Source organism: Gymnoscopelus braueri (genome assembly GCF_963280865.1).
Source record: "Gymnoscopelus braueri genome assembly, chromosome: 20".
In the NCBI taxonomy this organism is placed as follows: Eukaryota; Metazoa; Chordata; class Actinopteri; order Myctophiformes; family Myctophidae; genus Gymnoscopelus; species Gymnoscopelus braueri.
The window spans coordinates 23,655,674-23,671,964 of record NC_137622.1 but is presented as its reverse complement, the minus strand read 5'-3'; the positions used below and the strand labels follow the sequence as shown (position 1 = coordinate 23,671,964).

The 16,291-nt window shown below is 41.4% G+C and overlaps 2 protein-coding genes across 6 annotated transcripts in view; both read left to right on the top strand.

The window, feature by feature from the left end:
- LOC308075518 (protocadherin gamma-C5-like) overlaps window positions 1–16,291 on the top strand; it is a gene marked incomplete at its 5' end in the record, with an annotated part of 117,743 nt that overhangs the window by 66,677 nt on the left and 34,775 nt on the right. The window contains one exon of one of the 5 annotated variants that reach the window (XM_080415439.1): window positions 13,572–16,046. The exons of the other annotated variants lie outside the window; for them this stretch is intronic. Within the exon in view, the coding sequence (XP_080271565.1) occupies window positions 13,572–16,046 (2,475 nt within the window). Of the gene's footprint in view, window positions 1–13,571; window positions 16,047–16,291 lie in introns of those variants that run through there. 5 annotated transcript variants of the gene reach the window in all.
- Window positions 9,698–12,181, top strand: LOC308076332 (protocadherin gamma-C5-like; the record flags this gene model as incomplete). The annotated part of the gene is made up of 1 exon (XM_080416570.1): window positions 9,698–12,181. The coding sequence occupies one exon, from the start codon at window positions 9,698–9,700 to the stop codon at window positions 12,179–12,181; it is 2,484 nt and encodes an 827-aa protein (XP_080272696.1).

Here is a 16,291-nt window from a genome sequence, read left to right as displayed (position 1 = left end):
TGGCATACTGTGTTAATTCATGCCTGCTGTATGTAGTTCACAATGTGAAAGTGAAAAGCTCTCTCCCGTGTCAGTTTGCAACCATTTGTAAAGAGATTAGTTTATGTAACCTGGCAATGTGAGTTGTGATTGAATATTGTATGCCATTGTCTATTAAGGACACATCTTCATCCTGAAAAATAAGAATATATGTGATGCCAAAATCATGTTGTCTTTTTTTTCATAGCTCCATTTCTTTTTCTTTTTTCATCATTGCCAGCTCCCAGGAAGCAAGTGGGTTGTGTTGCCACAGCAACAAGCTGACTCACTGGCAGGGCTGTACCACCTTTCTTTGGTCCACAGGGGGGCAGCAGCAAATGCAGCCCCTTGTGTGTGATAGATCCCATACAGCTGTTGGTAGAGGGAAGGCAGGATGGACCCCTATGTTGGGGCAGAGAGATGCAGCATCCTCACGCTCAGGTCTGGGTTGGTGGGGGAAGGGGAGGGAATGGTCCATGATGTTTGGGGTGGGGGTAGGATTTAACAATCTACCTATTTGTGTCTGATTAAATGTATATTTATATATTGGCTTTATTTTGGGGCTTGTTTCCAGTTTTTGCTAATGTTTTGAGATAATGAAATGCAGTTTTTTGTTTTTGTATGTGTAATATATCCATTTTTTTTATATTATATTCATATTACGTGTGTGTGCTTGAGTGCCACTCTCTTTATAAATCAGTCATGCGGTTTGTTAGTTGTAATCTGTTCATGTACTCAGACAATGAGGTAGGCGTGTACTATCTCTCATAAGGATTTTTTGACAGTAAGACTGTCTGCTTTGTTCTGCTTTGTCTGAAAAGCTGAACACTACCCACCCCACCCCACACACACACACACACACACACACACACACACACACACACACACACACACACACACACACACACACACACACACACACACACACACACACACACACACACACAGTCACACACACGTGTAAACAGCCCCCCCTGACACACTTGGCCACAGCATGTAAGCAGATCATTAAAAAGGCATCATTTAATCCCAGGGCATCGCCTTGAGGCCCCCTGCTGTTGCTAGTAGGGTAGTGTCTCTCTGCAGCAGATGACCATCATCCATGCACTATACTGTGGTACTCCTGGTTCTGTTCCATACTTCTGGTTGTGGTACAGTGTAGGGTTTTATTGGCTGGCCTGGTCATATATTGGCACTGGCCCCACTCACATCCAAATGGGGTGAGGTTGATAGTGGTGTTCAATTTCTACAGTGGATCTCTCTGATGATCCCTTATTTTTCTTTTCATTTCTCCTCCCAAGTTGCCTGTATGACTTTTTACACTTGCACAACTAGTATCATTATTACTTCTACCCCCCTCTATTTGGTCATAGACAATTATGCTAATATACAGTTTGTCTGTCTGTCTGTCTGTCTGTCTGTCTGTCTGTCTGTCTGTCTGTCTGTCTGTCTGTCTGTCTGTCTGTCTGTCTGTCTCTCACTCTCTTTATATCTATATGCATGCCTATCTGTTTCACTGAATCTCTCTGTCTATGTCTGTGTCTGTCTGTCTGTCTGTCTGTCTGTCTGTCTGTCTGTCTGTCTGTCTCACTCTCTCCCTCCCTGTCGTTCCGAAGTCTCTGTCAGACTCTGTCTCTGTCTGTCTGTCTCTCTCTTTCTCTCAGTTTTTCTGTGACCTGAGTTCATTATCATTACCAAAGTCTTTTATAAGTTCTCATAAGTTCTCAACTTGCTTATGTGTACCAAGTGAAAACGACAGATACATCTTTACATTGTCCCTTTGCCATATTATGTTCACTGTGCTTACTTATTGCTCACACACACACACACACACACACACACACACACACACACACACACACACACACACACACACACACACACACACACACACACACACACACACACACATACTGAACAGTATATACATTGTTACTTGTGTATGTATTGATGTACAATATTGATGTTATCTGGAAATATAGCAAGTATCAATATCAAACATCTAACACTATAATCACATTCAGTACATTAACATTGTCACTGGTGGGTGAGAAGGTAAGTATGCTGGTTACTGTGATTCCCAAAGCCATAATATATACTGAGCACCAGTCTCACCAACAATTTGTTTCCTGTTTGTTCTCTTCCATGTTTCCTGCCTCTGCTGCTGCTGTTCTGCTGTTTGTTTCCTGTCTCAATGTCATATCCCTGTCTCTCCAAATAAGGTAAGAAATATTCCTAGCTTGATTTATTTCACCACAATGCCATTAATCACATGAACCCCAGCGTCCCTATTCTGGGGGGCGATCATTCGGCAAAACTAGCCGATCTACAGGCTCTCACATTGTGAGCTAGGTGATCGGCTATTTTTGGAACAGAGATTTGGTGTAGAGGTAAACAAGGATGGGGCCTATAGACCCTGAGGGACTCTGATCAAAGAACTATATAGGGTTCATGTGGTTAAACAAACACACACTCACACACACGTTATACTGACAGACTGATTAAGATTGATCAAGTTATCATTTCACCATGCAATTTCACATTAACAGTGACTTTTTATACTTTTAACTCTTAGGTCACATGAAGAAATAGAGCTCCATATGTATTTGAACAGTGAACCTTTTTGTCTGATGTTTTGGCTCTATAGTATTGTCATGGGCAGCGGGTAATAGAGGCTACAGAAGACAAATGCCTGATAAATGCTTGGTCGTACGACTGGGTCATGCGGCGAACATAGCTGTTCTACAAGCCCTGTGAGCTTGTAGATCAGCTATGTTCGACAAGCTGCACCGTCGTGTGCCAAAGTATAAACCAGGCTTAAGCCTCTCCTAAATGTTCTGCAGGAGATTGTCCAATCCAGATGATCAGAAATCTCTGCCTACTGATACGTCTGGGGACATCTAAATTCAATATATGGTTGCCCTATTTTACATTTTATGGAATACAATGTTGGCCTTAACTTGTCCTTTTTAATAACCAATTTGAGTTGCTTGGATGTCTATGTCTCTGCAAATAGCATACAGAGTAAACTATGTTACTTGCAGCTAAATGCTACTGTGGTGGTATTATCACACAGACAAAGTGAGTGGTATTTGTCTTGCCTGGATCTGTTTACTGAATAATTAATGCAACAACATAAAGCAACAGCTAGTACATGCCTGCACAAATCGAGAAAATTGAACAAAAGAAAAAAGATCTGCAGATGTACAATAAGTCAGATTACAAATCCAAGTATCCTGTCTACTTCCAGCTGTAACTGTTTATAGTGTCACCTGATCTGAGCCAGTCAAGCACTATTTGGGGAATGAATTGGACAAACACAATGGATATATACAGGCATTAACTAAATACATTGAATCATTTTGATTCCAATGTCTTGGTATGACCACTTTTAACTTGTAGATGTAATATTGTGCATGCCACGTCTTGCAACAGTTTATTGCCTGTCTGTGGATAGAACAGCTTGTTTACAATCAACAACTTGAGAATCACGTGACTAACACATCTGGTCAGAAACAAACCATTGTGTCATGCAAGGACAATAAGCTAGAAATGTAAGCTAGAAATGTAATCAGCATTATTTAGAGGTGCCTCTGTTCATCTAAAAAAGGTGGTAATTCTATTATCTGAATGAACAGCAGCCATAGAGACACAAGTAACAACCACTATTGATCAAAACAAACCCACAAAAGCAATTCACTATACTGAAAAGGCTATTTTAAGCTGAACGTGGTATTGTTAATTAAATATAGTCATGAAAGACAAACTGGATGACAAAGCATCAATACATCACTGTGCAACTATTCATGGAGCTCAATTCTTTAGTATATCATTTCTACATTTTACACCTCAAACACACTGCCAGCACCTATGGTGAGGCTGAATACAGGGATACATAGAGTATGAATGGCATTTGTATTTGCTTGAATGTGTTGACTCTGAAATTCGATGTTGTTCATCATTTGCTGCCTAGTGTCATTAACTCATAAGCTATCATATTAAAAATACAAAATACCTAGGATAAGGTAAGGCGTATTGTGTCACGGGAGTTTACATTATCACATACTGTATTTGAACTAATTATCACCAATATGTGCCTATATATTTCCATAGAAGCATATCATTAACATATAACACATTTGTTACCACATCCCAACAACTCCTGCCCTCGATTTGGTGCAGTTTATTGGTCTTTAAATGCCTCGGCATCATGCCGTTCAGCGAGAGCAAGGGAACAGTGTTGTTTTGACTTCAAGCATGCCTGCTGTAACGTGCTCTTTGCATGGGAGCCGAGAAGCAGCCTCCCTCGCTGCAGCAGCACGAGTTGTCCGCCTGTGTGGCGCTGTCCACCCTCCTGGTGCTGAAACCAGCTCCACTAATCTCTGTGAAGCAGCCCTCTCCCCCTCCCTCTACCGGTCTCTCACGTGGCTTCTCTATATCTCCCTCTGTCGTCCTCGACTATTCAGAGCACTTGCATTAAAGAATAATAATAACTATCTATAGCAAATATGTTTGCTTATTTTTTTATCATGGTAATTAATATCATTTATTCGTTTTTTTGTTTACTGTTTCACATAATTGTAAAAAAACTATAGTAATTAGACATTTCATTATAGTCTAGAATAAATCACAGCTCTAGTGCTGTCTGTTGGCAGGCAGACCTAGGAGTAGGAGGCATGTTTGCTCTACATTTTAGATTGATTTGATTGGTAGATGACGACTACGTCAATGCGGAGCTTGTTCGTTCCATCATGGTTAGTGGGGTGTGTGTGTGTGTGTGTGTGTGTGTGTGTGTGTGTGTGTGTGTGTGTGTGTGTGTGTGTGTGTGTGTGTGTGTGTGTGTGTGTGTGTGTGTGTGTGTGTGTGTGTGTGTCTGTGTCTGTGTGTGTGTGTGTGTGTGTGTGTGTGTGTGTGTGTGCGAGCGAGCGAGAGAGAGAGACCACTGTGGAAAAACACCCACCTACATACGCTCTGCTCCTCCTCCCTTTTAGTTTGCTCTACAGACCTCCATACGGGTATTTTATGTCGACTGCTGGCATAATTATTTCTGAGCCTCACAGAGTGCCCTGGTTACGTGAGAACTTGTGTAGGGTGCACTATCTTTCTCTGACCACAGGAAGGCAACGAAGAGCCTTGTCAGCCACAGAGACATTACAGGGTGCAGACAAGAAGATGTATAGGCAATATGCATACATCCACTCACAATGTATTCTGTGTTTGATTCTACAATTATCCATAATCCACCATACTTCGCCATTTATGGTCTTGCTGTGTGCTGTCATGCATACATTTTGTCAGGATTTTAATCATCCTGAAATTATATATTTTAACATTTATAGTAATGATGATGATACTAATAATAAAACATTTTTTTAAATGATTGATGATTTGTTGGCAATGGTGCTCAAACGATAAGCAGTGGTCTTTGAACGTTTCATGTGATTCAATGGTTCTCAACAGTACAAAACGGATGGTGCATCATAATTGATACGTCACTGGGGGCTCTGGACGCTTGTTGAAACCAGTACCACGATTGGTGGAAATCACTAGGCTCTGTGCACCAATAGGATGCAAAACTGTACAGAGAGATCTACTCCCCCCCCCCCTCCGTGCAGCTTCAGTACCGTAACCCTTACAATCCTCAGAGAAGATAGAGAGGGATGCTTATACGGATACAAAGCATGTCCATCATTGTAAAATATGAGGAGGCATCGACATTGGAACATATTATTTTATTTGTTATCACCTAACCCTTAAAAGGATAATTTTGGGTGAAAATGGCCTTTGATGCTGGAATAATGTGGAATAGACTGCCTGCATGGCAGGTGCTTTTGTGGTGGCATAATTTCTTTCTCTTGTGGAGTACAATAGACGCACAGACTCGCTACACAATCCCGGAGGAACTGAAACAGGGCTCTGTTGTAGGGAATTTATCCAAAGATCTTGGTTTGGTTGTCTCTGAACTCTATCGACGAAAATTGCGCATAACCTCGGAGTCTGGTAAGCAATATTTCAGTGTGGACCTAGGGAAGGGAGAACTGGTGGTGAGTGAGAGGATAGACAGGGAGGAAATGTGTGGACAAAGAGTGCCGTGTTTGCTGCCTTTGGAGATCGTTATAGAAAACCCACTCCAGCTGCATCGAGTGGAGATTGAAATACAAGACATCAATGACAATTCCCCGAATTTTACTACAAAAGAAAGTGCTTTGAAAATATCAGAAACAACAAATCCAGGTGCAAGATTCCCCCTGGAAAGCGCACTTGATCCAGACGTTGTTTCCAATACCATACGAACTTATACCATCAGCAAAAATGACCATTTCAAATTAAATGTTAAAAATCACAAAGACGGAACAAAATCCCCCGAATTAGTCTTAGAAAAATCTCTTGATCGAGAGAGACAACCTGTGCACACTCTTATTTTGACTGCAATTGATGGTGGTGATCCTGTACGTTCAGGGACGTCTGAAATCACTGTTACGGTGCTTGACATCAATGATAATTCACCGCAGTTTGTGAGACAAGTTTATGAGGCTAATGTTAGTGAAAGTGCGACGCCAGGGACGGAAATATTGCACGTGAAAGCAACTGATCCAGATGAAGGTTTGAATGGAGAAATTGAATACTTTTTTGGGGATCGAACAGCTGATTTTATTACATCACTGTTTGATATAGAACCTTCCTCTGGGGCTATTGTTGTGAAAGGGGCTTTAGACTACGAAAATGATTCGTTACATAGATTTGACGTCGTTGCTAAAGACAAAGGGAATCCTCAGATGGATGGACATTGCAGTGTTGAAATAAAAATAATTGACATTAACGATAATACACCTGAAATAATTGTTATGTCACTGACAACACCTGTTGCAGAGGATTCTGCCATCGGAACAGTTATAGCTTTGTTAAGTGCCAAAGACCCAGATTCTGGTGATAACGGTAAGATAAAGCTGAGCATATCTTCAAAGTCTCCATTCAAGCTAAACCCCTCTGTCTCCAAGCATTACGCACTAGTAACGAATGGACCACTTGATCGTGAAATAAATGCCCAATATAGCATACAGATAAATGCTGTTGACTCGGGAAAACCCTCATTGTCTAGTAAGAAAATAATTACTGTTGACGTGCTAGATGTAAATGACAACCCACCAGTTTTTTCCCAACCTTATTATGTTGTTTATGTAAAAGAGAATTATGCGCCTGGAAAAATATTATGCTCAGTGTCAGCCACCGATGCTGACATGGGAGCAAATGCCAAGATTTCCTACTCTATTTTAGACTCCAAAGTGCAGGACGTGTCTGTGTCCTCATATGTGTACATCAACTCTGATAATGGCAGCATCTACAGCATGCACTCGTTTGACTATGAGAAACTGAAGGTGTTTCAGATTCAGGTGCAGGCGAAGGACCAGGGCTCTCCGTCTCTTAGCTGCAACGCTACTGTTAATGTTTTTATACTGGACCAGAACGACAATGCCCCCACTGTTATTTACCCCTCCTCCGCTGTTCTGGGCTCGCTCTCTCATCAGAGGATGCCTCGCTCTGCTAAAGCAGGCCACCTGGTTACTAAGGTGACGGCCGTGGACGCTGACTCGGGCCATAACGCCTGGATCTCCTATAAGCTGGCGGAGGCCACGGACGCCTCTCTGTTCACTGTCAGTCTTTACACAGGAGAGGTGAGGACTAAACGCGCTGTATACGAGCAGGATGACTCCTCTCAGAGGTTGATAATAGAGATCAAAGATGACGGAGAACCAGTCCAATCTGCCACGGTCACAGTTTCTATCCTACTAGAGGATGGACTACATGAGCCTATTTTGGATCTACGGAAGAAAGCAGCTGAGCCCAATAAGAAAAGTGGGAGAGTCACACTGTATTTGATTCTCTCTCTGGCCACGGTGTCCGTGCTGTCACTTGTGACTTTTCTCATCTTAGCTGTTAAGTGCATAAGGAACAGTAGAAGCAGCGATAGTTGCTGCATGAGACGGTCTGACTTTGATGATTACAAGAACCCCAACAGAAACCTGCAGATCCAGCTCAACTCAGACGGACCTATTAAGTATGTGGAGGTCCTGGGAGGAGACATGTTATCTCAGAGTCAATCGTTCAGGTCGTGTCTCTCTCCCATGTCAGAGTACAGTGATTTCACTTTCGTTAAACCCAGCAGCACCACTGACTTTAAGGAGATGATGAACGTTCTAGATGCGTCTTTACCTGACAGCACGTGGACCTTTGAGAGCCAACAGGTGAGCAGAGATAAAGTGCATTGTGTTTTTATTTTATTTTTATTGTCTGTCTAATGCTTTCTGATAGGTCATTTGTGTAAGTAAGATAAAATATGGACTTTGTAGTTTCTGCTCATGTTTCTGCAGTTGAATATGCCAGCACGATTGCTGCTTATTGCTTTTTGATTGACTTGATTGAGCTCTGCCGTTGACGGTTGTTGTTTTTCTGCATGGATGGCTGTTTCAGCACCATGGACAGCGTCCGGGTTTCCTGTTAAAATTAAAGGACTACACCAGCCTTTTTGACAGTGGGTTCTTTTCACTCTTACTTTGATAGGATTTCATTCCTCAGAATATTTTTTTATATCTTTTATATTGCAATATAACGGCCTATATTTACGATTCTTATTGAAAATAGATTTTTCTAAAAAACACAAAACCTACTATCAAAATGCTGATGTTGGTGTTCTCACTTGAATTTTGTAATATATAGGTTCATTGTGCCATATGTTAGACACGCCCCCACCCCCAGTCACATGCATTTACGTGCTTGGCACTTAATTATGGATTATGCCACAATGGATATAAAAAATATAAGTGAGAACACCAGCATCAGAATTGCATTTTGATGAATGTGGTATAGGCCCTATTTTGTGATGCTTGGTGTGTTTAATATATATTTTGAGAGCCATCAGACTTCATTAACAATTCTAGGCCTATGTAGGCTATATCGGGGTATTTTCTTTTCTTCTTTTAAAAAAAAATAAAAACGGGTTTGAGGAATTAAATCCTATTGAAGCAAGAGTGAGAAATACCCACATGTCAAAAAGGCAGGTGTTTTTTTCCAGACCTTTGGCCCTGTCAATAATTGTAATCTGTCTTTTAAAAGAGTTGATTAATAATTTCATGCTTCTTGTTGGTGTTCTACTTTGATTTATTGGATCTAATACAGTATTAATCTGAATCCAATTATGAAAATGCCTTTAATGAGAACTCATTGAGTTAAAGAAAGACTTATTTTGTGTGTCTTACTATGCATAGCAGGAACATACAACCTATTTTAATAAACTACTTGTAGCATACATCGATAGACATCTCATCCTGTCTCTCCAGACTCCACTGACATATTTAACTCAGGTTATCCTTTATCTCTAAAAGCGCTGGCTGCTCGCTGACGTTCTTATTGGTTCAAAGAGAGTGGATCTGACCAATAGCATGCAGAACTGTATAAAGAGATCTACTCCTCCCCCCTTAGCATCAGCACTGTAACCCTCACAGTGCTACAAAAACCGAAGGAGAGAGTGGATATGCCTATACGTTCTGTCGAAGGGTAAAAAATGTCATTTGTAAATATTGCCAATAATTTGGCAATCGGTTGGATTATATTGGTTTGCGATGGATTTGAACGTGGATCTCTTTGTTTTTGATGGGAAATAGGGCATTGAAACAGTGCAAGGATGACAAAGACAATCGGATACAGAGACTGGAGATGGCATTCTATTTGGTGGCATTATTTCTTTCTCGTGTGGAGTACAATAGCTGGACAGACTCGCTACATAATCCCGGAGGAATTAAAACAGGGCTCAGTTGTTGGAAATTTAGCCAAAGATCTGAGTTTGGGACTATCTGAGATTTTTGACCGTAAACTGCGTGTCGCCTCTGAGGCTGGTAAACAGTATTTCAGTGTGGATGCGGGAAAGGGCGAGCTGGTGGTGAATGAGAGAATAGACAGAGAGGCTTTATGCGGACAAAGCGTCAGCTGTATTCTACCTCTGCAAGTGATCATTGACCATCCTTTGCAACTATTTCGTGTTGAGGTAGAAATACAAGATATAAATGACAATGGGCCCGTTTTTATCAAACCTGAACATGTTTTGAATATTGCAGAGTCGACAGTCATCGGAATTCGCTTTCCTCTTAAAAGCGCAGTGGATCCAGACGTGGGCTCAAATGCTTTAAAATCCTATAAACTCAGCCAGAACGAGCACTTTACATTGAATGTGAAAACTAACAAAGACGGGACAAAAATGCCAGAAATAGTTCTGCAAAAAGGTTTGGATAGAGAAAAACGTGCATTTTATAAGCTCATTCTCACTGCTTTAGATGGTGGAAATCCTGTAAGATCGGGAACATCCGATGTTATTATTAATGTGTTGGACATAAACGATAATCCACCTCAGTTTGAGAAATCACTTTATGAAGTCCCTGTTAACGAAGATTCATTAAAAGGTGGCGAAATTCTGACGGTTAAAGCAATTGATCTTGATGATGGAGAAAACGGAGAAGTATTGTATTCTTTTGCTGAGGACACATTGGAAATTATACTTAAAACATTTGCAATAGATCCTCATACAGGGGCAGTACATATCAATGATAGCTTGGATTATGAGAAGTCAAGGAAATATGAATTTGATGTTAGAGCAACCGATAGAGGAACTCCTGCTATGGATAGCCATTGTACAGTTCACGTGGAGGTAAAAGACGTTAATGACAATTCTCCAGAAATTATTCTCACCTCTCTGTCCAGTCCTGTTAGGGAGGATTCTCCCCCGGGCACTGTAGTTGCCCTGATAAATGCTAAAGATATTGACTCTGGTGATAATGGCAAGACGAGTTTAAGTTTACCCACAGGAAGTCCCTTTAAATTGAAGCCATCATTTTCTGATAATTACGCACTTGTTACAAACACTAAACTTGATCGAGAGAAATTCCCCCAATATAAAATTACAATTCGAGCAACGGACGCAGGTTCCCCACCCCTGACAAATGAAAAGGAAATTTCAATTGATGTTTTAGATGTAAATGACAACCCACCTGTATTCTCACAAACATTGTATATCATTTACGTAAAAGAGAATTATGAACCTGGTAAACTTTTATTCTCAGTGTCAGCCACCGATTGTGACGTCGGTGAAAATGCCAAGATTTCCTACTCTATTTTAGACTCCAAAGTGCAGGACGTGTCTGTGTCCTCATATGTGTATATAAACTCTGATAATGGCAGCATCTACAGCATGCACTCGTTTGACTATGAGAAACTCAAGGTGTTTCAAATTCAGGTGCAGGCGAAGGACCAGGGCTCTCCATCTCTTAGCAGCAACGCTACTGTAAATGTTTTTATCCTGGACCAGAACGACAATGCCCCCACTGTTATTTACCCCTCCTCCGCTGTTCTGGGCTCGCTCTCTCATCAGAGGATGCCTCGCTCTGCTAAAGCAGGCCACCTGGTTACTAAGGTGACGGCCGTGGACGCTGACTCGGGCCATAATGCCTGGATCTCCTATAAACTGAAGGAGGCCACGGACGCCTCTCTGTTCACTGTCAGTCTTTACACAGGAGAGGTGAGGACTAAACGTGCTGTATACGAGCAGGACGACTCCTCTCAGACGCTGATTATAGAGATCAAAGACGACGGAGAACCAGTCCAGTCTGCCACTGTCACGGTTTCTATACTACTAGAGGATGGACTCCATGAGCCTATTTTGGACCTCCGAAGGAAAGCAGCCGAGCCCAATAAGAAAAGTGGGAGAATAACACTTTATTTGATTCTATCTCTGGCTGGGGTGTCCGTGCTGTCTCTCGTGACTTTTCTCATTTTAGCTGTTAAGTGCATAAGGAACAGTAGAGGCAGCGATAGTTGCTGCATGAGACGGAGTGACTTTGATGATTACAAGAACCCCAACAGAAACCTGCAGATCCAGCTCAACTCAGACGGACCTATTAAGTACGTAGAGGTCCTGGGAGGAGACATGTTGTCTCAGAGTCAGTCGTTCAGGTCGTGTCTCTCTCCCATGTCAGAGTACAGTGATTTCACCTTCGTTAAACCCAGCAGCACCACTGACTTTAAGGAGATGATGAACGTACTAGACGCTTCTTTGCCTGACAGCACGTGGACATTTGAGAGCCAGCAGGTGAGCACATTAAACGAAAAAGAATTGTGACGTTCCATATTGTGCCTGATTTGTCAATGGTACGCACTGTTCGTCATATATAGTAAAACAACGTGTAAGCCATAAATTAACTACAGTATGGCTTTACTGCCCTACAAAGCCCAAGTACAGTAGTTGCACCTTTCGTCTAGGGCAGTATACAGGCCAGTCATATGGAGAATGTAAATTTACATACAGTCTATCTCTTTGTCTGGTTTTCTGTGTAATAATGTTTATTTTTTGCTTCATTCATTTTTATTTTTCAATCACATGGATCTATTAGAACTTGAAAAAGTTCTAAATAGAAATACAAGCAAAACACAATCCAAAATCCCAAACACAAATCCCACGGAAATTTGTATTTTAAATAGATGTTTCTTTTTAAAAGTGATTGCGTAGGTCTGCCCTATACGAGAAAATGTCACTCAAATAAAATGCTCATTTCAGGTGAACGCCCACTGCCTGCCTGCACCATTAGCTATTTTTTTAATTTTTATTTTTTTAGCCAACTTCCTTAGTGGTTAGACAATTAGGAGCTTGAGCAGGAGGTTACCGCACCAATCATCTATTTATTACAGACCTGCACAGACACACTCATGCCTGCCACATCCAAGCTGAATAACAACACATTAGAAGAAATACAACCATAATAATAGGATAGAGTGCATGAACGTTTTTCTATCGTTCAATGATATGTGCACATAACATTGTCAAGCAGGCCTATAAAGCGTTAATTCAGCACCGCTTTTGTGGACAGCGGCCTTCACCTGAAATGGGCAAATTAATCTAGCGAAAATGGCCTATGCAATCACTTATGAAACTAAACATCTATTTATTTATTTATTTTTAATCCGTTGGGGTACATTTTTTAAAATCTTATTAAGGGTTTTGCTAATCATTGGATAAATATAATATTTAACCCTTAAATGCATACTCTACCTCAAGGCGTTAGTGGCCCAGCTCAAATTACCATTATTTTTAGTATGAATATTGTTTTTTATTGTATTAATGTATATGCTTTTTCATACTGTGGGTCATTTAACTAGAATCAATTGACGTACCATTTATGTCGATTAATAATTTGTGTGTATAAATAGAGGCTTCTGTGACTTTAAGAGCTCTCTATATTTCCCTCGTATTGGTGTTTAGAGGGGGAATCTCTGCACCAATAGCACAGAGAACTGTACAAAGAGATCTACTCCCTCCCCCATGCATCTCCAGCACCACAATGCTCAAAGACACGGGAGGGAGAGGATCGAACGCGCATACTATATATATAAATAAGTATATCGTTTTGCACCCAGCGATGCACAAATATGTCGGTGATGGTTCTGTTGGAATATCTTCCAGGTGATGGATTTTGATATAATGCTCTTAGATCTAAACATTATATTGATGGATAATGATACAGTGTAACGGTCCAGGGATGACAAAGACAATCGGATACCGAGACTGGAGATGGCAGGCTCTATGGTGGAATTATTTCTTTCTCATGTGGAGTACAATAGAGGGACAGATTCGTTACACAATACCAGAGGAGCTAAAACAGGGCTCCGTGGTAGGAAATTTAGTTAAAGATCTGGGTTTAGGACTATCTGAGATTTCTGACCGTAAACTGCGTGTCGCCTCGGAGGCTGGTAAGCAGTATTTCAGTGTGGATGCGGGGAAGGGCGAGCTGGTGGTGAATGAGAGAACAGACAGAGAGGCTTTATGTGGACAAAGCGCCAGCTGTGTTCTACCTCTCCAAGTTGTCATCGAGGACCCATTACAGCTTTATCGTGTTGAAGTTGAAATACAGGACATCAATGATAATTCACCTCGGTTCCCATCAAATGATGTCACGTTAGAAATAGCGGAATCTACAGCTGCAGGGGTACGTTTTCCTTTAGAAAGTGCATTAGACCCTGATGTTGGGAGTAACTCATTGAAGTCATATTATATCAGTAAAGATGAATGTTTTAATATAAAGATTAAAGACGTTGCTGGTGGGCGGAAAGTTCCCGAGTTGGTCTTGGTGAAATCTTTGGACAGAGAGAAAAAGGCTGTCCACAAAGTTTTATTAACAGCGATTGATGGAGGCAATCCGGTGAGATCTGGCACCACTCAGCTCTCTATTAGAGTTCTTGATATCAATGATAATGTTCCCGTTTTTGAAACACCGATATACAAAGTATCTGTCAGTGAGAATTCTGCAGATGGTGAATTGATAGTACAAACTAAAGCGACAGACATTGATGATGGTCAAAATGGAGAAATAGAATATTCATTTGGATTGCACACACCAGAAAGTATTCTGTCTGTGTTTCATATCGACCCTATATTGGGAAAAATATTTCTAAAAGGTCAATTAGATTTCGAAAAAAATGCAAATTATGAAATAGACATCACTGCAAAAGATAAAGGCACTCCTGGAATGGAAGGGCATTGTAGTGTGCATGTAGAAGTTTTAGACGTTAACGATAATGCACCCGAAATTGTTCTCACCTCTCAGCCGAAGCCGGTGCGTGAGGATGCGCCCAGTGGCACCGTAGTAGCTTTGATCAGTGCAAGAGACCTTGACTCGGGTGATAATGGCAAAGTGATCTTACATCTGCCAAAGGAATCTCTATTTAGTATTAAACCATCATTTTCTAATAATTACGCACTGGTTACCAATGGTGTTTTAGACCGAGAGGGCTTCTCACAGTATAATATTGAAATATCAGCCACAGATTCAGGATCCCCTCCCCTGACTAGTAAAAAAACTATACCTGTCAGCATCATTGATGTTAATGACAATCATCCTATATTCACCCAGCCCACGTATAATGTGTATTTAAAGGAGAATGGAATAGCAGGCTCAATTCTTTACTCTGTGTCAGCAACTGATCTGGATTTAGGTGAAAATTCTAAGATTTCCTACTCTATTTTAGACTCCAAAGTGCAGGATTTGTCTGTTTCCTCATATGTCTATATAAACTCTGATAATGGCAGCATCTATGGCATGCACTCATTTGACTATGAGAAACTCAAGGTGTTTCAGATTCGGGTTCAGGCAAAGGACCAGGGCTCTCCGTCTCTTAGCTGCAACGCTACTGTAAATGTTTTTATACTAGACCAGAACGACAATGCCCCCACTGTTATTTACCCCTCCTCCGCTGTTCTGGGCTCGCTCTCTCATCAGAGGATGCCTCGCTCGGCTAAAGCAGGCCACCTGGTTACTAAGGTGACTGCCGTGGACGCTGACTCGGGCCATAACGCCTGGATCTCCTATAAACTGGCGGAGGCCACGGACGCCTCTCTGTTCACTGTCAGTCTTTACACGGGAGAGGTGAGGACTAAACGCGCTGTATACGAGCAGGATGACTCCTCTCAGAGGCTAATTATAGAGATCAAAGACGACGGAGAACCAGTCCAGTCTGCCACAGTTACAGTGTCAATCCTACTAGAAGATGGACTCCATGAGCCTATTTTGGATCTACGGAAGAAAGCAGAGCCCATTAAGAAAAGTGGGAGAATAACGCTTTATTTGATTCTCTCGCTGGCTGCGGTGTCCGTGCTATCTATTGTTACATTTCTAATCTTAGCTGTTAAGTGCATAAGGAACAGTGGAGGCAACGGTAGTTGCTGCATAAGGCGAACTGACTGGGACGGTTACAAGAACCCCAATAGAAACCTACAAATCCAGCTCAACACTGACGGGCCTATTAAGTACGTTGAGGTCCTGGGAGGAGACATGTTGTCTCAGAGTCAGTCGTTCAGGTCGTGTCTCTCTCCCATGTCAGAATACAGTGATTTCACCTTCGTAAAACCCAGCAGCACCACTGACTTTAAGGAGATGATGAACGTTCTAGATGCGTCTTTACCTGACAGCACGTGGACCTTTGAAAGCCAACAGGTGAGAAGATGATTGAAAAAATGGTTACGTTTTACACTGCACCCTTATGCCAGTGATAAGAAAACACTCAGGTTGGTATAGGTGTGGTGTCCTAATGAAACTCTGACCTGAAATAATCTCTAAGCTCGTCTTTAATGAAAACATTTATTTTGAAATGTTTGTGCCTGGAAGGAATTACAAAAATATTTCTACATTGGGTTGCTTATAACACATACGTAACAACACATTCACTACCATCTGACCAA